This window comes from Prunus dulcis, chromosome 7 (assembly GCF_902201215.1).
Source record: "Prunus dulcis chromosome 7, ALMONDv2, whole genome shotgun sequence".
In the NCBI taxonomy this organism is placed as follows: Eukaryota; Viridiplantae; Streptophyta; class Magnoliopsida; order Rosales; family Rosaceae; genus Prunus; species Prunus dulcis.
Genome location: NC_047656.1, coordinates 20238623 through 20263902, shown reverse-complemented (window position 1 = coordinate 20263902; position 25280 = coordinate 20238623). Strand labels below are relative to the sequence as shown.

Genomic DNA, 25280 nt, shown 5'->3' with positions numbered 1-25280 from the left:
TATTCTTAATGGCCAACACCATCCAAATAAACCCAAAGCAAATAGAGGTCCCCTCTTGCACCCAAAAGCAACCTAACATACAATTTAATTATATTATATTCTCATTTCAACTAATCAAAAGTATATCAGCCAGTCCCCATTCCCTTTCTTTGTTGAGCCCTCCTCCTTTCGCTAGTTCCCATGCATCTCTCGCTAAAGTCTCACCAAAACAAACGGATACCTTATAATAATCTGACACATTTTTCTTTCTTCGGGTCTCTAAAATTGTCCCTCTCTCATCTCAACTGCGAGTTCCGATGGAGATTTTCCATTGCTGCTTCTACTTAAATTTTCTGCTTATCCCTTTGATGTTCTTTGTGGCGCTTTCAGCAGCTGATCTATACTCAGACGCCCTTCTGAGCTTAAAATCTGAGCTTGTAGATGACCATGGTAGTTTGGAAGACTGGTTTGTGCCTTCCGGATATAACCCATCTGGGAAAATCTACGCATGTTCTTGGTCTGGTGTCAAATGTAACAAGAACTCCACTGTTACTGGTTTAGACCTGTCAATGAAGATGCTTGGTGGTGCAATTTCTGGAAAGCAATTTAACGTCTTCACTGAGCTTGTTGATCTCAACCTCAGTTACAACTCATTCTCTGGCCAGCTCCCTGTTGGAATTTTCAACCTCACCAGTCTAAGAAGCTTGGATATTAGCAGAAACAACTTTTCTGGTCACTTTCCTGGTGGAGTCTCAGGTCTTGGAAACTTGGTTGTGCTTGATGCCTTTAGCAACAGCTTTTCAGGGTCATTGCCTACTGAGGTTTCACAGCTTCCACATCTCAAGGTCCTCAATTTAGCTGGAAGTTATTTCAAGGGACCAATCCCATCAGAATATGGTTCTTTCAAGAGCCTGGAGTTTCTTCATCTTGCAGGGAATATGATCAGTGGAAGCATACCACCAGAACTGGGCAAGCTCAAAACAGTCACCCATGTGGAGATTGGCTACAATTTTTATCAGGGAAGCATCCCGTGGCAATTAGGCAACATGAGTGAGCTTCAGTATCTTGATATTGCTTATGCAAACCTCTCCGGCTCAATACCAAGGGAACTTGGCAATCTCACCAAGCTTGAGTCACTTTTTCTCTTCAGAAACCAGCTCAGTGGACTGCTACCAGGGGAATTTAGCAAAATCAGGTCTCTCGCAAGCTTGGATCTTTCTGATAATCTGCTTTCTGGGCCTATCCCCGAGAGCCTTTTAGAGTTGAAGAGCCTTAGACTGCTCAGTCTTTTTTACAATGACATGGGTGGCACAGTTCCTGAAGGAATTGCAGAGCTTCCGTCACTAGAGACTCTTCTTATATGGAACAATTTCTTCTCTGGGAACCTTCCACAGAGCTTGGGCAGGAACTCAAACCTCAAGTGGGTGGATGTCTCTACAAACAACTTCAATGGCAGCATTCCAGCAGAAATCTGTTTGCAAGGTGTGCTATTTAAGTTGATGCTCTTTTCAAACAATTTTACAGGCGGTCTTTCCACATCTCTCTCCAATTGTTCTTCTCTTGTTCGTCTTCGACTTGAAGATAACTCATTCTCAGGTGAGATCCCTTTGAAATTTAGCCGTCTTCCTGATATCACATATGTTGACTTATCTGGGAACAAGCTTACTGGTGGGATTCCAATAGATATATCACAAGCTCCCAATCTTGAGTACTTCAATGTTTCTAATAATCCAGAATTAGGGGGTACAATTCCTGCACAAACATGGTCTTCGCCACTTCTTCAGAATTTTTCTGCATCTTCATGTGGTATCCTTGGCTATCTTCCCCCATTCCAAAACTGCAAATCCATATCTGTTGTTGAACTGAGCATGAACAGTTTAGAAGGAACCGTTCCAGAAAGTGTTTCTAACTGCCAGGCTCTTGAGAGGTTTGCTTTAGCTAACAATAATTTATCAGGTCATATACCTGAGGAGCTTGCAGGTGTTCCTATCCTTGGTGTCCTAGACCTGTCACATAATAGTTTCAGTGGACCAATACCTGCCAAGTTTGGTTCTTCTTCGAGCTTATTACTTCTAAATGTGTCTTTCAATGATATTTCTGGAACCATTCCTTCTGCAAAGGTATTAAGAGCAATGGGAAGTAGCGCGTTCATTGGAAATCCAAAGCTATGTGGAAAACCTCTGAGACCATGTCCGAGTTCAGTGGCGATATTTGGAAGCAGAGGTGCCGGGAAGCTTATATGGATCCTGCTACTGTGTGCAGGTGTAATTATGTTCATTACTCTATCAATTCTGGGGATAATTTATATCCAAAGAGGCAGCAAAAGCCAATGGAAGATGATCTCATTTGCTGGACTTCCTCAATTCACAGCAAATGATGTATTGATGAGCTTCAGTTCTATAGAATCCATGGATGCACTGCCTCCATTGTCAGCTTCAGCATGCAAAGCAGTTCTGCCCACAGGAATCACAGTTTCAGTGAAGAAGATTGAATGGGAAGCAAAGAGAATGGGAGTTATGTTGGAATTTATTACCCAAATAGGGAATGCAAGGCATAAGAATCTAGCTCGATTGCTCGGATTTTGCTACAACAAGCATCTGGCTTATCTCTTGTACGATTACACCCCCAATGGAAATTTGGCTGAAAAGATAAGAGTGAAAAGGGAATGGGCAGCCAAGTACAAAATTGTGATCGGCATCGCAAAGGGATTATGCTTCCTTCACCATGACTGTTCTCCTGCAATTGCTCATGGAGACTTGAGGTCGAGTAATATAGTGTTTGATGAAAATATGGAACCTCAGTTGTCAGAATTCGGGTTCAAGCATCTGCTCGAGTTGAACAAAGGTTCTTTAGCAGCAGCAACTTCCAAAAGGGATACAGGTATGCATAACAAAATGTGTTCTTTCGTGTAGTAGAGATCATCAATTATGTGATAGTTGTCTTCAAAAAGTTTTACCCTGCCATGCCAAACATATAATTTAAGGCCTTCCATCACCAGTACCATAACCAAAGTAGAGAATATATATACCTGAGCAACCTTAAGTATTTAACCCTCTGGAACTCAGTGAAGTCCTAACAAGAAAGTTTGTGATGTGCATAAAAGTAGAGTCAGTCACCTGATACAATGAAGACTAGCAAATCTAGAAGATATTTTGCCTGTAGAAGCTGCGAAAGAGAATTATCTGAACACCTCGATTTCTTTTGCGATTAGCCTCTATCAATTCTGTCATTACTCATTTTCTTCTTTTGTTTGGACCCAAAAACAGTTGTTGAAAACTTTGTTTGTAAATGTTTGAACAGGTGATACCAATAGTGCCACAAAAGAGGAGCTATACAGGGATGTATACAGCTTTGGGGAGATCATGCTGGAAATTTTAAGCAATGGCAGGTTGACGAATTCAGGAGCAAGCATACAGAGCAAGTCAAGGGAAGTTGCTCTGAGAGAAATTTACAATGAGAATGAAGTTGGTACGAACGTTCCGGTGCGAGAGGAGATAAAACTGGTACTTGAGGTTGCTACACTTTGCACTAGGAGTAGGCCATCTGATCGGCCATCAATGGAGAATACATTGAAGCTTTTATCAGAGTGGAAAAGCAACCAGAAAAATAACCCAACTATTGAAGCAGCAGCAGCAGCAGCAGCAGGATTATGATTTTAGATGCATATTACCAATTAAAAACAAAGATATATATATATATATACAAGATGAAGTACTTAACTGAGAGAGTTGGCTGTTTCTGTTTGTAGTGAATTTGTTGTTCTCTAGCTTGTTTCTACCATAAGCATTAGAAATGTTTTTGCTGTATAATATTAATTTTAATATTAATAACGGCATATAAATATAATATAATATAGTATAAGTTTGTTGTGTTTTTCCAATTTCCATAGCCCTTGGTATTAAGTTAACAGAAGCAGTTGTTTGTTTCACATTAACATTACACTGTTACATACAAAATCTTTTTCCATGAGACTTTTGCTTCAAATCTAACTCAGCCTTGAAATCTCAGTGTGTAAAGCATCAACGACGCCTTGAAAGCTATCAAATTGAGAGCTCACCAAATCAACTCTAACCCCAAGCATGTGGGCCCCAGCCGCCGTGATGGGCCCGTGGGCCGCAACCAACATCTTGGGACACCTCTTCTTGGCAATCTCCCAATCCAGCCCAAACTCTTTGAAGCTCTTCAGTAAGCCCTCCACCTCCGCAGTGCTCGTGAACACCATCGCATCCAACGCTCCCTCCTCAATCCTCTCCACCACTTGCTTAGCGCACCCCGGCCCGGCCCACCGCGTCTCGTACGCATTAACCCTAACCGGAACCCAACGCTTGGCCTCCAAGTCTCGGAGAAAATCCGGGACCACAGGAGGCTCAACCAGTCCCACCACGACCGGGACTGGACACAACACCCTCCGATTGCGTCCGTCTCCTAGCGCTTCAACTAAGCCGCTCGGAGTCGCAGTCGGAGGGACTAAAATTCTAACCCGGTTAGTATTTGAACAGAGCTTATGGACGAAGTTGTCGTCCATGAGCTCGGCGTCCTTGCCCAGCGCGGCGATAATGAATGCATCGCCGTGCGGCGACAGGAGAGGGTGATTGATGTCGGCGGCGGCCGCGGAAAGGGAGGTGATTGCGGTGCGTGAAGGGAAGGCGATGGCGGAGAAGAGGTCGAGTGAAGGGGGTGGTGAGAGGTAGGGTTTGAGAGCGGAGATGGTGGATGGGGTGGGCTGGACGATGAGCGTGGGAGAGGAGATGGGGTTGAATCCTTTGAGGGCGAGGAGGTGGGCCAGCCTGGCGGCGTAGTTTGGAGGGGTGGTGAAGGCAACTGTGGGTGTGGCTGTGGGCACGCTCATGATGCTCTGTTGCTAGAGCAAAAACTTGTTTGTCTGCAAAATGGTAATCCATAACAGCCCAAAAGCAGGAGGCAACACGGTAAATGCTAGCCCATGGAAAGCGTCACTAGTCAATGCAAAGCCCAGACCCAAGCCCAAACTAGTACCCGACCCAACTAAAGAAAAATAACTGAGATAATTTGCAAAGTCGTTGGAATTCGGAGCGACCATCAAGTCATTTTAAATTATTCATCATGATCAAACTCGTTTTTAATTTAAAAGTATTTATCTTTTCAAGGTTATATGACTTCTTGTATTTTCACATTTTGGGAACATTAAAATGATTAAGTTCAACATCAAACGCAACAAAACTAACCTCCATACAATCAATGCCTAAGAAATTGCATGGACTTCTTTCAAACAAGACTTTTGGAATATATATTGTGACATGTTATAATATCAATCATCAATATAGATTTATAATCCATAATTATGATTAGGTGCATATGTTAAATTAACGCCTAACATGAATATATACGATGTCTTTGACAAAAAATAAAGAGTATATACGATGTCCTTATTATTCATTCACTCTCATACGCGTTGGTCATGTTATCAAAATATTATGAAAGTGCATTACAAATTAATAAAAATTACGATATCAAGTTACAACTTACAATAAAACAATACCAAGCACGCTATCACATGCGATGATGAATGTACGTCATGTCACGTGTTGGTTAAGTTAAGTGTGATCAATTATTATATATACATTATTTCTCAAGTGTTGGTTGGTGTTTGGGTGATCGATATTTATAAAAGATATCTCATTTTCGTCTTCTCACGTGTTAACATTTTATCGTGTGATGTGCTAATTAGGTGATCATTTATTACAAACGATATATTCTTTACCTTTTATAGTACGCAAAGGAATTTCACTTCACCCTTTCAAGTGAAATTTAAGTTAGGTGATCAATTATTACGAAAGATACCTTATTTTCACTTGACATTCATCCTCTCATGTGTTGACATTTATCGTATCACAAAAAGATACAAAAGAATATTCTTTACCCTTATAGTATGCAAAAGAATTTCTATGCTAAGGCAAGCATTTGTTATTACAAAAGATACATTCTTTACCCTTGTAGTATGCAAAAGAATTTCTATGCTTAAGGCAAAGCATTTGTATTGACCAAAAAAAAGGCAAAGCATTGTTCTTCACTTGATTATTTATAGGATTTTATCACAAACATTTTTGAAAATGCAAGAAAACCCGGGAGGAGAGGGATGCTAGTAGACTCAGCAAGTCAACCAGTCATCTCTCTAATAAAAAAAATAATAATCCAGACAGAGTGCAGTGCAGACCCGGACCCACTCAAAGTTGTGCTTAATCAAGGAATACAAGAAAAGTAAAGGCAACCAAAACCAACGCCCTTCGCAAGCAGCAGCAGCAGCAGAGGCTGCCTACGCTACGAAGTACGAACACACCGAGTCACAAGCACACAGCGCACACGCAACCTGAGCGCAACAAGAAACAACACTCTCTCAGAGCCTCACGCTCTGATTCGGCCAACGCTCAAGTTCAACGCCTAACTGCGAAGCCGATCCTCTCACCGCCAGTAGCATGGACGACGCTGGTTCTACTTCTTCACTGTCTGATCAGGGTGCCTCTTCTGGGGCTGATGATGTTCTCGTTGAATCGGGTGCTGGAGCTCTGAAGTCAGACAAGGACCCGAGGAAGGTCGCCAGAAAGTATGATTGGCTCCTCTCTCCATTACGTTGTTAACTTGATTTTGCTTCTTTTTTTTCGCTGTTCCTGCATTTTCTTTCATTTATTTTTGTGCACATTACTTTTTCTCTGTTCTGCTCCTGTGAAATGTGGAGGAAAATAAAGGTGAACGTAGGAAAATGTGAGATATTGAGTTTTAGTTACGGAAAAGTAATGCTCCCATTAGACTTATCACTCGTGTTTCTGTAAGATATGGTTTTTTGTTTTTTTCGTTGTGAGAAGTTTTCTTTACCAATGACATAAACCAAATGCTTCTTATCAGAAAGCATGAATGAAATGCTGGGTTTTATGTTTGATTTTGAACTTGAATATCAAAACGCTGTTTTCTAGGTTTATTATTATTATTATTATTATTATTTTCCCCAAATGTTTTTGTTTCTAATTATAGTTCTTCTAAATTTTCATTTTAAAGGTATCAATTGGAGCTATGCAAGAGAGCTTTAGAGGAGAATATAATTGTGTATCTAGGGACTGGTTGTGGGAAGACCCACATAGCGGTCTTGCTTATATACGAGTTGGGCCACTTGATACGCAAACCTGAAAAGAACAAATGCATATTTCTTGCGCCCACAGTGGCTCTGGTTCAACAGGTAATATGCTCTTCTACCCTTTCTATTCTGTACAACTCGATAATATCTTTTTCGTTGCAACTCAGAAGAAGCTATTTTGTAAAGACGTCCATGGTGTGTTTTGCCAAACTCACCACATCACTATTCAATAGTACCTCGCAATGAAAGAGTATTTGATTTTTATTATATTAGACACGCACAAAAATACTTGTGTGAGTCCTTCCAATCTAAACTGTATGTTCTTGCTATTATATTCCCATGACTTCTTAGTGCTAATAATGCTATTTCTGTATGGTGATTCAATCAAGGTCCAGCACACATTAACAAGTTTACATTTGTGTGAATCCTTTAATATACCCTTATTTTTCTTGGTAGGAATTACAATGTTAGTGAGAAAACATGTACATTTTAATTTCCATCACTACATGGTTTATTCATTTATTAAAAAATTGCAGCAAGCCAGGGTTATAGAAGATTCCCTTGATTTCAAGGTTGGGATCTATTGTGGAAGCTCTAACCAATTTAAGAATCATCGAGATTGGGAGAAAGAGATGGAACAATATGAGGTAATACTGTTAGTTCATTGATCTGAAAATTTATAATTATTTATATTTTCCTCTCACAAGGAATTTTTCACCTTCTAATAGATTTAAAGTTGATGTTGCATGTGTCTGTAATTCCACACTCACATGGCCAGCTATATGTATACTACTACATCTTTTCCTTTCAGATATTAGTGCTGTTAGATCAACTTAGAGAAGGCTAAGATGAGTGAGATATCATCTGCTTCCTATCAACTTACCAAGTGGAATTTACTTCAAGCAATTAGAATTTTCTAAAATTCCTGCATTGTATAGAATGTATAGAATTTTCTAGCTTTGTGAAAACTATTTATAATTCTTCTTTCTACCAGTTGTGATACAGCTCTCACAATTCTCTATCAATTAGAATTGCATTTTCATTTGTGTTGATTTCTTTGTGCAGGTTCTTGTTATGACCCCTGAAATACTGCTACGTAACTTATATCACTGTTTCATTAAGATGGAGTCAATTGCATTGTTGATTTTTGATGAGTGTCATCATGCTCAAGTCCAAAGCAACCATCCCTATGCAGAAATTATGAAAGTAAAGAGTTCTCAAACACTTCCACTACCTGTACAACACAAATCCTAATCTGCATCTTTATGAGACTTAGTTTGGTTTGTTGACATGAGTTACCTTAACAAATTTTGTCCACAGTTGTTCTACAAAACTGATGACACCAAACTTCCCCGTATATTTGGCATGACTGCGTCTCCAGTTGTAGGGAAAGGTAATGTTCGTTCAAAGTTATAAATGTTGTACCCTATGAACGTTTACCCCATGCTGATCACAATGGTCAGTTCTGTCATCATATCAATTTAGAATTTATCAGGCATAAATCATTGTAACATCCTTACGTGCCTGCTACAAGTGTTCTGGTGAGATTACATGTCATTCATACCCTAACTTGTGTGGAACTGGAGTATCTTTGTCTTAAACCAGATGCCATGCCATATAGGAACTTCAAAGAGGTGGTTAGAGTCCCTTCTATCATTAAAGGAAATTGGAAACATTTTTGTATGCTTCTTTATTATAGCATGGGTTCGTACAAATAAACTTCTTTTTTATTGGTTTATATACTGTTATGAAGTATTTAAATCATCTCCTGGGAAATGGTAGTACTTACATTCTTGGATCTTACATTCTTGGATGATTCAATGTGGGTATATATTCTGTAAAAATTTAATTTAACGAGTTTATAATTTAATATATGATAAGAATTTGATTAAATTCCTCAAGCAATGTATCCAGAGGTAAACATTACAGTTGGGAGATGATTATAAGCTAGGCAGCTGCTAAAATCTTTTGGTTTGTCCATTTCGGCCATCATTAGGATTGGGAGGGGAAGAGGTTTACTGTTGTTTTACGGTCCATTTGCTGCTTTTGTGTCCAAATATAGCTAGATATACACAAACAAATGAAGTAAAGGTTGTTGAAAGATCTAATAGAAGCTTCATCCAGGAATCTATAAGGAGATGGTATCTTATTATACCGATTATCTTGTTCTATGGCATACCTCTTGGATTCCTGCCTTGCTGGTTGATGATTATCCTTTATGTTGTGTGTTTTCTAGTCATTGTTGATCATTTTTAGAATGCTAATGATTTTTTTTTTTTTTTTTTTTTTGAGTGAGACTTGTCTTTTAATTTCCCAATATTTACATGCATGTTTACTCTTTCAGGTGCTTCGAGTCAAGCAAATTTATCAAAAAGCATCAATAGTCTTGAAAGTTTACTTGATGCTAAGGTGGGTTGTGGAAATTTTAAATTTGAGATATTTATGGGTTAGAATCCTTGTCTTTTATTTTCTTTGAAGTAATTCTAGAAATAGTGTCTCCGGAGTACCCATCTAGTTTATCAGGACCTGTGGAACATATGGCTGTATTCTTGTTTGACATATTTACAAGGTCTTGATTATGATCCTTGCCATGCCAAGGCTTTCTATTCAGGTTTTAAGCTCTAGTTTGTTAACAATGACTCTCTTTATAGCTTGTTGAGAGTATAGAATCCTACATCGGGAATTGTACGCCTTAAGTCACAAAATGTTAGCAATAAACATTTTGAAAACTGCTTAGCCTTTTCTAACTAAAGGTTCAAGAGAATGGAAGCAGTGGCCTGTTAATATGAAAGAATCTCTATAGCACTAAAATTTCTTAGTTAAATGTCTCTCCATCAGTACATATTCCAATGCTTTTATAACTGAGTATCACGGATAACATAATTGACTTATCAAAATATCAAGACATGCCCTAGAAGTGGCTCATTAGTTTGGAACCAAATTCTCTTTGGGCTGGCGTTCTTCAGTGGCTGGGCATGCACTATTGCTGTTACGATTCTGGTGCTGCTGATTCTCATAGCTAATCCATAACTTCGCCCTTATTTTGTAGGTTTATTCAGTTGAAGATAAGGAAGAATTATATCATTTTGTCTCTTCTCCTGTTATCACGGTGTACGATTATGGTCCTGTTATAAGGAACACATGCAGTCACTATACCTCTTATTGTACTAAGCTTGAGCAGATCAAACGGCAGGTATGTTGTTTTGACATTTATTTTGGTTCTAGACTGGCTTTTACTTGTTCACAAGTTTTTGTTCTCTATCGTGGTTCTTGCTTTGTCATTGACAGTGTATAGAAGAACTTAGTAAGAAGACGAATGACTACCAAAGTCTAAGAAGTGCAAAGAAACTGTTGAACAGAATGCATGATAGTATACTATTTTGCTTGGAAAGTCTTGGCCTTTGGGGAGCATTGAAAGTAAGGAACTTAAATATAATGTTTTTATTGGTTTTGTCTAATTATTTTTTCCTTCCTGTCAGTTTTACTCACAAGAAAGGAGAATTTTTATTAGTAATACTGTATTTGGTATTTTCTTAATTGATTTTTTGTATTTTTTAATATTTTAAAATTATATTCTCTTTTGTTCTTTTTTTGTTTCCCTTTCGAAGGCTAGTCATATTCTTTTGAATGGCGATCACTTTGAACGGAATGAACTAATGGAGGAGGAAGGAAATAATGGTGACGATACTGCATGTGTTAATTATCTGACTCGGGCTGACGATATCCTTGCTACTGACTGTTTGAGAGGTAATCTAGTGTGTAACCTTATACAATCGTATTGTGTGGTTCTAATTATCTGTGGATTACAACTTTCACTGTACTTCATTTTATATTTTGATCCATAATCATTAATGAAACAATGTTTGTTTTGTGAAACAACAATTTTTTTTTTTTTATAGTAATATTAACGATGAAATTTTATTTTCTTCGTTCCCATAGATGCCATTGCAGCTGATCTATCTTGTGTAGAGATTTTAAGGGAACCATTTTTCTCAAGAAAGCTCTTACGTCTGATTGGAATTCTTTCATCCTTCAGGTTGGTATTTATGGGAGCATCTCTGTCTTCTATGACAATTATGTCATTGTGACTGTAACATGAAAGATAATGAAACATTTAAGCAGTTTCTGAGAAGCATGCAGTTGATACCAAGGTTTTGAGAATCCCAAAAAACTTAAACATGGCACCATGGAAAATCTGAATGCAGTCATCACTTTTCATCTGACCCTAAATATCATACTATTCTTGTACTCTAATCTTCCCTTGCCTTAAATCCTTGACCATATGTGTGGTAGTTAGTAACTTTTTAATTAAAATATATTTTTTCCTTTTTTCAGGTTGCAACAAAATATGAAATGCATAATTTTTGTAAATAGGATTGTTACTGCGAGTTCCTTGTCATACATACTACAACGCCTAAAGTTTCTTGCATCTTGGAAGTGTGATTTCCTTGTAGGAGTCCACTCTAGATTGATGAGTATGTCAAGGAAGAAGATGAACATCATTCTTGATAAGTTCCGATCTGGAGAGGTAATGGTTAATATTTTTATGTTAACCATAAATTATATATACATAATATGATCCTCTGCAGACTGAGACTGGATCTAATTCCTTTAGTTTGTTGATTTGACAGTTGAATCTATTGATTGCAACTAAAGTTGGTGAAGAAGGACTAGATATTCAGACTTGCTGCCTTGTGATACGATTTGATCTTCCAGAAACTGTTGCTAGCTTTATACAATCACGAGGTCGTGCGCGGATGCCTCAATCTGAATATGCATTTTTGGTAAACAGGTGCTTTTCTAAAGCGTATGTTTTATGTTAGCCCATTCTTTTCGTTCCTTTTCCTTTCTAAGTCAGAGTAACTGTTATTTTTGATGTTGCAGTGGCAACCAGAAGGAGTTAGATTTAATAGAAAAGTTCAGAAAAGATGAAGATAAAATGAACATGGAAATTGCTTTCAGAACATCCAGCGAGACATTTATTGGTTCAGAGGATAGGATTTATAAAGTCGATTCATCTGGTGCTTCCATCAGTTCTGGATATAGCATCTCGTTATTACACCAGTACTGCTCAAAGCTTCCACATGATGAGTATGCCCTCGTGCTGAATTAGTCCCTTTTATTTGCTTTTGCCCATTTCCTAAATAGGCTATGACTTCATTCACTTGAAAAGCTGTGTAAAACTTGTATAATTATAAATTTGAGTTGAGATGTATCTCTTGTTGCAGGTACTTTGACCCCAATCCAAAATTCTTTTTTCTTGATGATTTAGGGGGAACTATTTGTCATATAATTTTACCTTCCAATGCTCCAATTCATCAAATTGTCAGTACACAACAATCTTCAATGGAAGATGCCAAAAAGGATGCTTGTCTAAAAGCCATCGAAGAATTGCATAAATTGGGTGCCTTAAGTGACTATCTCTTACCACAGCAAAGCAATCCAAATGTGGAGGAGTTGATGCTAGACTCTTCTGATTCTGACAGTACCGAAGGTTGAACATCAACCCACTTTTAAGACTTTTGTTTTGTGAGAACCTGGGACATTTTCACCTTCACATTCTCACAGGTTTCTTTTATTATTATTTTTAATTCAATTCCCTTTGTCTCCATTTTTGCCAGATGAGGATTCACGAGCGGAACTGCATGAGATGCTAGTTCCTGCTGCTCTAAAAGAGCCATGGAGTAATTTGGAGGATCATGTTTCCCTCAGCTCGTATTATCTAAAATTTAACCCTGTTCCTGAAGATAGGATTTATAAAAGCTTCGGGCTATTTGTCAAGGCACGCCTCCCAGTAGAAGCTGAATCAATGGAACTTGATCTTCATCTGGCTCATAGTAGATCTGTTATGACTGAGTTAGTTCCATCTGGATTTGCAGAATTTGGCAAAGATGAGGTAGACAGTTACTTTAAGAAAAATAATATTTTTGCTTTTGTCTCTCTCTCACCATTCTGAATTTCTTTTTGAAGATATTGCTGGCACAAAATTTTCAAGAAATGTTCCTCAAGCTTGTTCTTGACCGGACAGAATTTGTTTCTGAGTTTGTTCCATTGGGAAAGCATGATTTTAGTCGATCAAGCTCATCAACATTCTACCTGTTGCTTCCTGTAACTTTGGGTAACAATTATAAGATAGCAAGCATAGATTGGAGGACTATCAAAAAATGTTTATCATCTCCAGTTTTCAGGGCTCCAGGAGATGCTTTGGGCAGGAAAAGTCATCCTTCGGATATACGACTTGCATCAGGTTACAAAAGCATAAGTGATGTTAAGAATAGTTTAGTCTATGCCCCATATAAGAGTACATTTTATTTCATCACTGATGTTGTTCAAGAAAGGAATGCCTACAGCCCATATAAAGACTCAGGCACTTTAAGCTATGTGGATCATTTAATTAAAAAGTAGGTAACTGATTTTCTGTCCCCTTGAATCCATTAATGTCAGCATGATTTCATTCTGAGCAATGTTATATTACCTTGTTCCATATATTTCTGGTTATTGAAAAGAATTTGAAGGGATATACATGAATTTTGGCATCCATCTTACGTTACTCATTTCTTAATCATGGGAATTTTGCTTAAATGTTCCAAGCAGGTTTCACATTCATCTTAAATACCCTAAGCAACAGCTTCTGCACGCCAAACCACTTTTTTGTTTGCATAATTTGCTACACAACCGAAAGCAAGAAGATTCAGGTAATTTGAAGTGTTGCCTTGTAGATTGCTTCATTTTTGTCATACTAATCCTACATACATACTTACATTATACATGCATGCATATTCTCACGCGTATACATGTTATGCTTAAGAATAATACTAGTCTTACCACATTTTTTATACCATATGATGTGGCAGCTGATGTGTACATACCACATCATGTAAAATACTAGTTTCTGTTTTTCTAATTTTATTATTAAAATACATTTCATTCATTTGATTGATGTGGCATATGATATGGATATGCCACATCATGTGGTGTAGAAATGTGGGATAATAATGTGGTAAGTGTAGCATTACTCTATGCTTAATGATGAAGTAAAGTTGTGTTTTTAAATGTTAGAGGAGAAAAAACTATGGTTATCTATAGAACAGTAACAGAATTTCCAAAAAGAAAGAGTGGAAAGTGATTCAGTATGTAATTTATGTTGTTTGTGAAGAAATATGGCCTTTATGTGAATTGAGTATTACTAAACACTAATGTGCATCATAGAATGAAGATATTTATGTGCTTACAAGAAACCTATATATGATTATAATCTTCAACTTCAGTAGGCTGAAGTACTTTCATTCCAGCTTAGGTTCCTAATTTTATTCCTTTCCTTTTTCCTTTCCCATGAGAATATCAATTATAATGAACGGCCTTTTGTTTGACTTTGGACTCATCTGAATGTTTATTGCATTTGTTTGTGTTTGTGAGTGTTTTGCATTTAAGTAATCATATTGAAGTTTTTAATGTTATCAAAACAGGACCTCAACAACTAGATGAGTATTTTATTGACTTGCCTCCTGAGCTTTGCGAGTTGAAGGTATTAGGCTTTTCAAAAGATATCGGGAGTTCAATATCTTTGTTACCATCAATCATGCACCGTCTAGAAAACTTGCTTGTTGCCATCGAACTGAAGCATGTATTATCTGTTTCTTTCCCGGAGGGAGCTGAGGTTACTGCTGAGAGAGTAAGGCCTTTCTCTATAATGTTATTTGGAGTTTTTTGGCCATTGCACTACCCAAATCTTCAAATGACTAATCTGAATCCTGTGGCGTTGAATCTTTATACAAGGTTCTAGAAGCACTCACAACAGAGAAGTGCCAGGAGCGATTTTCCCTTGAAAGGCTTGAGATACTTGGTGATGCTTTCCTCAAGTTTGCAGTTGGACGACACTTTTTCCTTTTGCACGATTCCCTTGATGAAGGTGGACTAACAAGGAAACGTTCTAATGTGGTAAACAATTCCAATTTATTCAAGCTAGCCACAAGAAGCAACTTGCAGGTATGATTTTATTTTTGGAAATGATTCTTATTTTTTAAATTTCGTTTATGTATGATCTTTTTAATATGCTAAATATTTTTGGTTTTGTTTGCTTCTCCCTCTGCTTGATATTCTGTAATTACTTTATACTTTAATTTCTAATTATCTTTTAGCGATTCTTTAACAATTAGTGATCTTTGAATGTTTCTATATGGGGTCTGAAATTGATTACAAATAAAATCAACCCTTTGATGCTAATGCTCATGGTCTCTTTCCAACCAGGATGATAGGTAACAAACATGCTATCTCCGAAGTGCTTAAGAAATAAATACGTGAATTAAATTTTTAGGACTATTCTGTGGAAGTAATGATCATCTGTACAAATAAAGGAGTTTGACATGGAAGTGTTTTATTTATGCCTAATGCTGCCCCCTCTGTGGTTCAGGGATCTCCCAACTTGTTTAATTTGAAAAATCTTTGGGAAATTTGCTTCCTCTTACCTATGCTAAATGTTCTACACTCACATTGAGATCATTCACTGAAAAACAAAGCACTTTTTCCATTTAAGGGTTTTTTATTTTTCTGCAATTATAGTGCATTGCTCTTTTTTTCAGGTATACATACGGGATCAGTCATTTGAACCCTCTCAGTTCTTTGCTTTAGGCCGTCCTTGCCCAAGAATTTGTGGGAAGGAGACACTAGGAGCTATTGATTCTCAATGTAGTGTTGTAAATCACACAAATTCTAGTGAGGTCAGATGTAGTAAGGGTCACCATTGGTTGTATAAGAAAACCATTGCTGATGTTGTTGAATCCCTCATTGGAGCATTCGTAGTTGACAGTGGCTTTAAAGCTGCAACTGCATTTCTTAGATGGATTGGCATACAAGTAGACTTTGAACCATCACAAGTTACCGAAGTATGCATAGCAAGCACTAGATACATCCCACTATCTGCTTGCATGGACATTGCTGCCCTTGAAAATTCATTAGGGTATCAGTTTGTCCACAAAGGTTTGCTCTTACAGGCATTTGTACATCCTTCTTACAACAAGCATGGAGGAGGCTGCTATCAGGTGTGCCCTCTATAGACATTTTTGCTTCAGTTGTGGTTGTGAAACATAAACATTTTCCTATCTGCTTAATAACCTTGTCATACTAGCCTGCACTTGTAACAATTCATATTATGCCCACTTCAATCTGCTTTGCATTGATGGTTTTGATCAGAGATTGGAGTTTCTTGGAGATGCCGTCTTGGATTACTTGATCACCTCATACCTGTATTCAGTTTATCCAAAGTTGAAGCCTGGTCAATTGACAGATTTGAGATCAGTATCTGTGAATAATAAAGCCTTTGCTAATGTTGCAGTAGATCGGTCCTTCCACAAATTTCTAATCTGTGATTCTAGTAGCCTTTCAGAGGCTATAAAAGTTTATGTGGACTTCATCGACACCCCTGCATCAGAAAGGGGTCTTCTTGATGGGCCAAAATGTCCAAAGGTATGCATTCAGACTTCCATGTTACTAATTTTCAGAAGTAAACCCATGCCATGCCAAGTCTATGACTAATTAAAAAGGAAAACTTCCATCCAATGCATTTTTTATTTTTAGATGATATTTCCTGTATATGCAATCGATAACATGGAGTCATAAGATGTACACCATCAACATTAAAGTGTCATGCTTGGAAAATGTAATTTATTATTATTATTTTTTTCCAGTGCCATCCTCTTTCATATAGTATGGTCTACTGACAGGAAACTTTGTAAATAAAGTTGTTTATATCCTTTCATTTTGAGTGGTGGGAAGAAGCATACCTCTGGATTTTTTTTTCTCCTTTGTTTAGATGAATTGAAGCATGCCTCTGAATTAGTAATAATTCTTCATCTGAATCTTTAATGATTAAAATTAATGCTTCAGTCTCTGGGCGACTTGGTGGAGTCCTGTCTGGGTGCAATTCTTCTTGATACAGGGTTCAATTTGAACCGTGTTTGGGAGATAATGCTATCCTTTCTGAAACCAATCATGAGCTTTTCCAGCTTGCAGCTTAGTCCTATTAGGGAACTACGGGAACTTTGCCAAGCTCATACATGGGATCTTCGGTTTTTACCATCAAAGAAGGGTAAAACATATTCAATTCAGGCAACAGTGGAAGGGAATAATGTTCGTGCAACTGCTTCCTCGACTAGCTTGAACAAAAAAGATGCTATTAGAATTTGTGCAAAACTGATTTTCGCCGAGTTGAAGGTAAAACTGTATGCTTTGTGTTCTTCATGCTACACTGATTATATTGTGTCTAACCGAGAGACGGACCCAGGTGGCTCACCTAGGTTCCAGCCCACCCATGTTATGAGGGATGCCTTCTATTGGTATAGGGCCATCTGAGTTTGGGTTCGAAAATATTACCCCACTTTTATCGTGCACATAATGAGCAAGCAGAAGTGTCACATAACGAAATTGTTTTCATTTTATTGCACTAACGTTTTGATGTAAGTGATTATCTTGTTTAGACCTGCTGTTTCGTCTCTGAAGATACTTTCTTTTGCTAGAACTGTTAAGTTCTGTGACGAAGCCATAAACATGAAGGACTGCTTCATCAATTGTCCCAATACCTTATTTGTAATATATAGTACGTTTTAATACACATAAGTATGACCTTTTATATCGAACATTGTGACTTACGATACTAGGATAAGCAGACAATCTCCCTTTTTTGGGGGGATACGGTACTTATTTCACTTAGATTCGATGCAATTAACTTATAATTTTGGGGCTCATTTATTGGAATTGCAGGCTCAAGGAAATATACCCAAGACAAAATCTTTGGAGGAAGTCTTAAAGTCAAGCAGTGAGATGGAAGCTAAACTTATCGGATATGACGAGACACCAATAGATGTTGTGCTTCCTGATGTGATTGGATTTGACAAATTAAATGTACAAGAACCTTGCCGAAGAAATTTTAATTCCAAAATGCATATCAAAGAAGAAAGAAATGGTGACTCCTCCTGCATTAAACCTGTACTGCAACCCCTACCTTCATTTGAAGCAGTCAAAATACAACCAAGTGAGACCAGGGGAAATCCCAGCTGTGATGCTAACTCACAAGCCAAAGGTACTGTTAATGTTTCTTGTACTAGCAGGGTATCAAGTATGGAGTATTTCTCAAATTTTCTTACTCTCAGAAAATCTTCCAGGCGGATCACACAAAGCAACAGCAAGAGCTCGTTTGTATGAAATCTGTGCTGCAAACTATTGGGAACCACCTTTGTTTGAATGCTGCAATGAAGAAGGACCAAGCCACTTAAAATTGTAAGTCTATCATATTATAGCGATAATACTAAGGTGTGTATTTTTGGGTTTAGGGTTGTTACTGGTAGTAAGATCTTTTTTCAAGTGAAAAATTTGCAGGACTTCTATACTGTTTTCTTATACACTCAATTCAAACCCTTTACAGGTTCACCTTCAAGGTTGTAGTAAAGATAGAAGAAGCTGCAGATATGATATTAGAGTGTTTTGGATCACCTAATGGGAACAAGAAGGCAGCAGCAGAGCATGCAGCAGAAGGGGCACTTTGGTACTTGAGAAACGGAGGGTATATAAGTAGTAGCGACTAAAATGGTCACAATCTTTTGCCCTGGAGACTGAAACCCAGAGAACAATTTTTGTTTTTGTTGATGATTGTGGGTTGTGTGCTGAACACAAAGATAGATGCCCGATTCTACAAAAAGTGCATGTGTGCGTCTATATATGCATATGTGAAAATGTTCTTCTGCCAATCAATATGGCACGTTATGTTGTCAAATTGTCAATCTTAATCATTAATTATGCAAAATTAATGATTCAGATTGACAACGTGACAACACAACGAGCCACAGTGTTTGGCAAGAGAACATTTTCGTACATATATAGCGAGAACATTTTCATACATAAACCACATTTTCATATACATAGAACGTTTCCATACTCGACAAGAGAATATTTGTACAAACAGATATTCATATCTACATGCATACACGTATGCTAATTATGAGTGATTATTACTATAGAGACTCATTGTGTGTGGAAGGCAAAGGACTCCTAGAAATATCCCAGCAGAACCAATGTACAAGATAATTACTGCCTAATCAAGCTCATAATCAAAATGGCATTTATTTATTTATTCAATTTTTGTAAACAATACATACAACAATTAAAATGTGTAGCAAAACTTAATTGGAACGTATGACACGAATTACGAATCATAAAACTACATCACATTATTTTAACTTCGCCTAAATATTACACCCATTAATTGCTGTCAACAGTCATATGTCTTGATCCGAGGGGTGTTATAAAAGTCACGTGCTACTGCCAACTCACCCCACCACAAATTTCCCGCCAATCCTTCCCGCCAAAAAGATACTCCATCCCTCCATTGCCCTAAAGGCGATACATACTGCATTTAGATAGAGAAAGTGGTAGTTTACATTGTTGAGAGCGAGAAAGCAGAGCATAGATATGTCAGGGTGGGACGAAGGAGCGATCTACTACAGCGACCAAGCGCAGTCGCTCGGCGGCGACAGCGGAGACCCCGGAAGCAACGCGGCTGCCGCCACCCGCCACTCGGCTCTGCAGAAATTCAAGGAATTCATACGAAGCTTCGAGACCCAGAAGAATGTGTTTTCGTACAGAGAGAGCCTCCTCCACAACCCTAAATACCTGCTTGTCGACATTGAAGACCTCGACGCCTTCGATGCCGACCTCGTTGCAAAGCTCCGCAATTCCCCCGCTGATTACTTGCCTCTGGTTACCAAACCGAACCTATCTCAGCTGATTAGCCCCTTTTTTGTTTTATTTATTTTTGTTTCGTTTTTTCAATTTCCTTTTTTTTTTCCTTTCGTTTGATTTTGTAGTTTGAGAACGCAGCGGGTCAGGTTTTAGCGAATTTGAAGACGAAAGTGCCCGGAAACGAAGGGCAATTGGAGGAACGGGTGCCTGAGGATGTTCAGATTTTGCTGACCTCCAAAGAAGACCCAGCTTCAATGCGCCGGCTTGGGGTTTGAATTTTCTTCCTTGTTGTTTGATTGGCTTATTGTGTTTTCTGTTTGGTTGATGAGAAAGTTTGGGAAGACTAGGGAAAATGAAAGTTTAGAACTAATCAATCCTTGTTTAATCAGAATGTTGAAGATAAAAACTTATTTTCTTTCAACTACGGGGAATGAGAATTTGAGTTTTTGTAGGGATTTATTGAGGTTAGGTGATGATTTCTCTCTTTTTTCTTTAACCATTGCTGATGTGCAGGCACAATGTATATCGAAACTTGTCAAGGTTGCCGGGATCACTATAGCTGCTTCAAGGGTCAAGGCAAAGGCGACTTATGTGATTGTGATGTGTAAAAACTGTAAAAATGTGCAGAGAGTACCTTGTCGGCCAGGCCTTGGTGGGGCAATTGTCCCTCGCTCTTGTAACCATATTCCTCAGGTTTATTATCCTTGTTTATTTGTTCCTGCTTTTCTGGTTTTTGTTTTTGTTTTTTTGTTTTGCATTGTTTTCTTTTCTAGTTTGAAATTTAATAAAAGGGTTGGAATTTTCTTAGCCTGGAGAAGAACCTTGTCCCCTTGATCCATGGGTTGTGGTTCCTGACAAGAGCAAGTATGTTGATCAGCAAACCTTAAAATTGCAAGAGAACCCAGAGGTGATGCTCTTAATTTAATGAGCAAAAGAAGTTTAAATTGAATTGCTTGGTCTTAATTTAATTAACGATTTTTTTTTTCCTTGGTTACTGAAGGATGTACCTACTGGAGAGCTTCCGAGAAATATACTTCTGTCTGTGGACCGCCATCTTGTTCAGACAATTGTGCCTGGCACAAGATTAACCATCATGGGCATTTATAGCATCTATCAAGCTTCCAATTCTTCCACTTCGTGAGAATTGTTATAACTTGAGATGAATATTTCAGTGTCTTTGTATGGTACTCTTCACTGCTGATTTTTAATGCTCAATTTATTTGGTTCTATATAGCCACAAAGGAGCAGTTGCTGTTAGGCAGCCTTACATCAGAGTGGTAGGAATAGAAGAAGCAAATGATGCCAACTCTCGAGGTCCCGCTTCTTTTACACAAGAAGAGGTATTGGTCGAACTCATTGTGATGTTTGAAGAGCACAATGTCCCTGATAAATGAAGGATTTGATTCCATGGCATGGTTTTGTCTTTCCATTTTTCATATGTTTTCAGATAGAAGAATTCAAAAAGTTTGCTGCAGAACCTGATGTCTATACAAGCATATGCTCAAAGATTGCTCCCTCTATATTTGGTCATGAGGACGTCAAGAAGGCCGTGGCTTGTCTTATTTTTGGAGGATCTAGAAAGGTATATCCTGAATTTTGGTCTTTTAGTACTTGTGTGATTTACCAATGGTAACAACCAACCGACGAATTTGCCTGTAAACAGAATTTGCCTGATGGTGTGAAGCTAAGAGGTGATATCAATGTCTTACTTTTGGGGGATCCATCTACTGCTAAATCACAGGTTGGTTCTGTTAAATTTATTTTATTTTTCCACAAGCTAAGTGGAAATATACAAGTCCTAGAGAACACTCTGAACTTTGTGATCTTCTCTTATCCTTCCCTTTAGTGGAAAAGTATCTCCAGCTAATTTGAGATCTGTTTTTCCTAGCCACATGAAAATTGAATGAAGATAGTTTATGCTCGTTGCCCCAAATGACACATGCTGATTTGATTTCAACTCATTTTTGAAGTTTCTCAAGTTTGTCGAGAAGACAGCTCCTATAGCTGTGTATACTTCAGGAAAAGGGTCATCAGCTGCTGGTCTTACAGCTTCGGTGATCAGGGATAGCAGTTCTGTAAGTTTCAATCTTCTTTGGGTTGTGCATATAAATGCCATTGTTATCTTATTGATTAGGCAGTGGTCCTTTTTCCTTTGGTATGAAAACTTCTCTAATTTCAATTTATCTGTGCAACCCAGCGTGAGTTCTATCTTGAAGGAGGAGCAATGGTTTTGGCAGATGGGGGTGTTGTCTGCATTGATGAGTTTGACAAAATGAGATCGGAGGATAGGTAATGCAGACTAGATATAGATCTTGATGTGCTTCACTTTTTTCTTTATGGAATTCTAAGAGCTTACATTAATGTGGCTTAGGGTTGCTATTCATGAAGCCATGGAGCAGCAAACCATATCCATTGCCAAAGCAGGAATAACAACTGTTCTTAATTCTAGAACCTCTGTGCTTGCAGCTGCTAACCCTCCATCTGGACGTTATGATGATCTTAAGGTCCATTATCATCCTTGTTTATCTCATTTAAGAGTTTAAAATGCAACTTGTGACTTCCTATTGAGAATTAATTAACACATTTGCCTTCTTTCAGACTGCACAGGATAACATAGATTTGCAGACAACGATTCTTTCTAGATTTGACTTGATCTTCATTGTTAAAGATATCAGGATGTACAGTCAGGATAAGGTATTTATAATGATCTTGCTAGGTTAAAGTGTTCTAATGTTGAAGCATTTTTTCTCCAGAAAGGGAATGCAATTGTTTTTTCTTTGTGGCATGTCAACACCTAACATGTTCTTTTATCTTTGAATGTCTTAGTACTAATTATAAATTATGGTTGAATACGATAATGATTGGTTACTTGGACCTGGCAATGGTTAGTCCAAAGTTTGTGTTGAAGGTTCAGGTTTGATGACATACAACTTAAATGCAAGCCAAAAACATAGTATTATATTCTTGTTCGGCCTTCAAACATGGAGTTGGATGGTGAGAAGGGAAAGGTTTTGTTGAGAAGGCGAATATTTTGTGGAGACGCAGTGTGCTGGTGATGTTTTGGTTGGAAAATAATAACATAATTATCAAAGGCAAGGTTGGGAAGTCTTGTGTGTGTATAGGGGACAAGGCTAGATTTTGGTCCTCACTTTGCGCTTTGGTTTCATCTGCATTTAGTAACTGCCCTTTCTTTCTCCTTGCAGTGTCTTAGTTTGATTGCAGGTTGGGCGGACCCTTTCTCTTTGACGTTGGGTTGAGTGTGTTTTGTCAGTTATTGTGCTTTATGTTTTCTGCTTATTGTAGGTAGAGGGTTGTATAGTCCATTTTGATTGTACGGTCTTTTCATCAATATAAATATTGAGTTTCCTATGAAAAAATGCTCATTTAGTAGGTGCATCAACTTGATTCTGCTTTTCAATGACAGATTATAGCAAGTCATATCATAAAGGTTCATGCATCTGCTGGGGCAGCTCTGGGTGACAATAGGGTAGTTTCTAAAGAAGAGAATTGGCTGAAGAGGTATATAGTGTTAAGCACATGGTCATACATTCTTTGCACAATGATGCAATTGAAATATTGACAAGGTGTCAGACACTCTTTATTTTTGGTCTTCTTGTTTGATCAAGGATTTTTCCTCTTGATTATCAATACAATGTTTCTATTAAAAAAAATAAAAAAAACAATATGCTGAATCTTTTTCATTGTAACATGTGCAGATACATACAATATTGTCGTACAGAATGTCACCCCCGTTTATCAGAACCTGCATCCAAGAAGCTGCAGGATAATTATGTGAAAATCAGACAGGTACTCTTGCTGTTAGCTTATACTATTGAGGCGATTGGCATTCAAAATTCTTGAGCAGATGGCATACCAGAAATGCTCATATGGTGCTCAAAGAAATACATATAGCTAAAGGATTTTTTGGGAATCCCATCATCTTCGTGAATTTTCTTATAGGACATGAGACAGCAAGCAAATGAAACCGGGGAGGCTGCTGCAATACCAATCACTGTAAGGCAGCTGGAAGCTATTGTGAGATTGAGTGAGGCCCTTGCAAAAATGAAACTGTAAGTATTTAGTGATATTGATTGGTGCTTAGAATTTCCAGTTTGGAATGTTTAATAACAGGAAAATGGGGACTAGAGCTGTAATAATAAAAACGCTACTATGTCAAATTTAGAGTGGTACTGCATCTGTTTTTATTATTGAACCGCCTCTGTTTCCATAATTATGGTTCAGGTGCCATGTTGCTACTGAGGATAATGTTAAGGAAGCAATAAGACTATTTACCGTGTCCACAATGGATGCAGCAAAGTCTGGAATAAATCAACAAGTCAATCTTACTGCTGAGATGGCAAACGAAATTAAGGTTAGTAGAAACTGTGTCACTGCCATCAATCCTAGAACAAAATAATAAAATAACTAATAAGAGATTGTCATTCGCTCTGTTATCTCTCTCTTTCTTTTTTCCATGCGTGCTTAATCTTTTTTTTCTCCCTTAAACAGCAAGCTGAAACCCAGATAAGGAGAAGAGTAGGCATTGGGAACCACATATCAGAGAGAAAGCTGATTGATGAGCTCACAAGAATGGGGATGAATGAATCTATTGTAAGTAGTCATTTAATTAAATATCCATTACAGTTGCCTCCGTACACGAACAACAAATTTGGAAAATCTGATTCTTTAGAACAACAGTGACTGTTTCTAGAAAATGATTTTTGTACCCAAGCCTCTACCGTTTATGCTTCCTTAACGTTTGGTGCTTTTCAATTTGAATTATTTCTTCGAATAAAATTAATGACAATGTTGTGATTGTGGAACAAGAAACAATGGACACGGGAAGAACCACTGTTTTAGCTGAACAGACCATTATTAAGAAACTAATGGGCAGAAGCAATCGTATGGGTGTCCATTTGCTTCAAACCGCATCTTTTCTTATAATCGAATCATAAAGTCTGTATTGGTGCATTCATTGATATCATTGTTATTATGGCAGGTGAGAAGAGCTCTTATAATTATGCACCAGAGGGATGAAGTTGAATACAAGCGAGAAAGACGTCTTATTTTACGTAAAGCATAAAAGTATTTGTAATATTTTTCTGACCTTTTTCATAAACAGTGAGCTATTACAGGACAATTATCTATTGCTTGTGTAATTTTAATGAGAAATGGGGCCTTAACTTAGCTGTGCACAAGTGTCGTCAACTTATATCATGTGAAATGACAGGAGCAACTTGGACTATTTTCTAGTGCTATACAAATTTGAAATTTTGGGTGCCTCCAAAATCCGAATTCTGACATTCATCTTCTAAATAGTTTACACTATCACAAGCATTGGGAGCACCTTGTCAAATGCGTGAGCCATGTTTCCTCCAATTGAAACTTCAATTTCGTTAAACTTGTTGGGTTATACGTTGACTTTTCAATCTTAGCACGCCAAACAACAGCCAGGACTCTTGTTGAT

The 25280-nt window shown here is 37.8% G+C and overlaps 4 protein-coding genes across 5 annotated transcripts; 3 read left to right on the top strand and 1 right to left on the bottom strand.

Moving 5' to 3' along the window:
• On the top strand, nucleotides 1-3852 carry LOC117635012 (leucine-rich repeat receptor-like protein kinase TDR). The gene is made up of 2 exons (XM_034369332.1): nucleotides 1-2859; nucleotides 3280-3852. The coding sequence occupies exons 1-2, from the start codon at nucleotides 297-299 to the stop codon at nucleotides 3630-3632; spliced, it is 2916 nt and encodes a 971-aa protein (XP_034225223.1). The 5' UTR covers nucleotides 1-296; the 3' UTR covers nucleotides 3633-3852.
• Nucleotides 3853-3877: 25 nt separating this feature from the next.
• LOC117635013 lies at nucleotides 3878-4860 on the bottom strand. Its single transcript, XM_034369333.1, has one exon. It carries the CDS (start codon nucleotides 4826-4828, stop codon nucleotides 3965-3967), a length of 864 nt encoding a protein of 287 aa, XP_034225224.1. The 5' UTR covers nucleotides 4829-4860; the 3' UTR covers nucleotides 3878-3964.
• Nucleotides 4861-6154: 1294 nt separating this feature from the next.
• LOC117635060 (dicer-like protein 4) lies at nucleotides 6155-19089 on the top strand. 2 transcript variants are annotated; one of them, XM_034369388.1, is made up of 25 exons: nucleotides 6155-6559; nucleotides 7009-7186; nucleotides 7621-7731; nucleotides 8150-8290; nucleotides 8405-8477; nucleotides 9429-9493; nucleotides 10134-10277; nucleotides 10373-10501; nucleotides 10693-10831; nucleotides 11024-11120; nucleotides 11420-11612; nucleotides 11716-11876; nucleotides 11969-12175; nucleotides 12313-12578; nucleotides 12706-12980; nucleotides 13055-13485; nucleotides 13679-13779; nucleotides 14551-14756; nucleotides 14861-15070; nucleotides 15664-16122; nucleotides 16274-16546; nucleotides 16967-17293; nucleotides 17840-18158; nucleotides 18229-18355; nucleotides 18501-19089. In XM_034369388.1, exons 1-25 carry the CDS (start codon nucleotides 6432-6434, stop codon nucleotides 18658-18660), a joined length of 4920 nt encoding a protein of 1639 aa, XP_034225279.1. In that variant the 5' UTR covers nucleotides 6155-6431; the 3' UTR covers nucleotides 18661-19089. The 2 variants fall into 2 exon arrangements, with proteins under 2 accessions (XP_034225279.1, XP_034225280.1); XM_034369389.1 differs by having other exon boundaries at nucleotides 6435-6559; nucleotides 18241-18355.
• A 301-nt stretch (nucleotides 19090-19390) lies between these two features.
• LOC117636023 (DNA replication licensing factor MCM5) lies at nucleotides 19391-25058 on the top strand. Its single transcript, XM_034370451.1, has 18 exons — nucleotides 19391-19831; nucleotides 19939-20082; nucleotides 20327-20506; nucleotides 20622-20720; nucleotides 20814-20950; nucleotides 21048-21153; nucleotides 21261-21395; nucleotides 21477-21554; nucleotides 21784-21888; nucleotides 22011-22102; nucleotides 22185-22317; nucleotides 22412-22507; nucleotides 23238-23332; nucleotides 23530-23620; nucleotides 23774-23883; nucleotides 24056-24185; nucleotides 24323-24424; nucleotides 24813-25058. Exons 1-18 carry the CDS (start codon nucleotides 19544-19546, stop codon nucleotides 24894-24896), a joined length of 2205 nt encoding a protein of 734 aa, XP_034226342.1. The 5' UTR covers nucleotides 19391-19543; the 3' UTR covers nucleotides 24897-25058.
• Nucleotides 25059-25280: the final 222 nt, after the last annotated feature.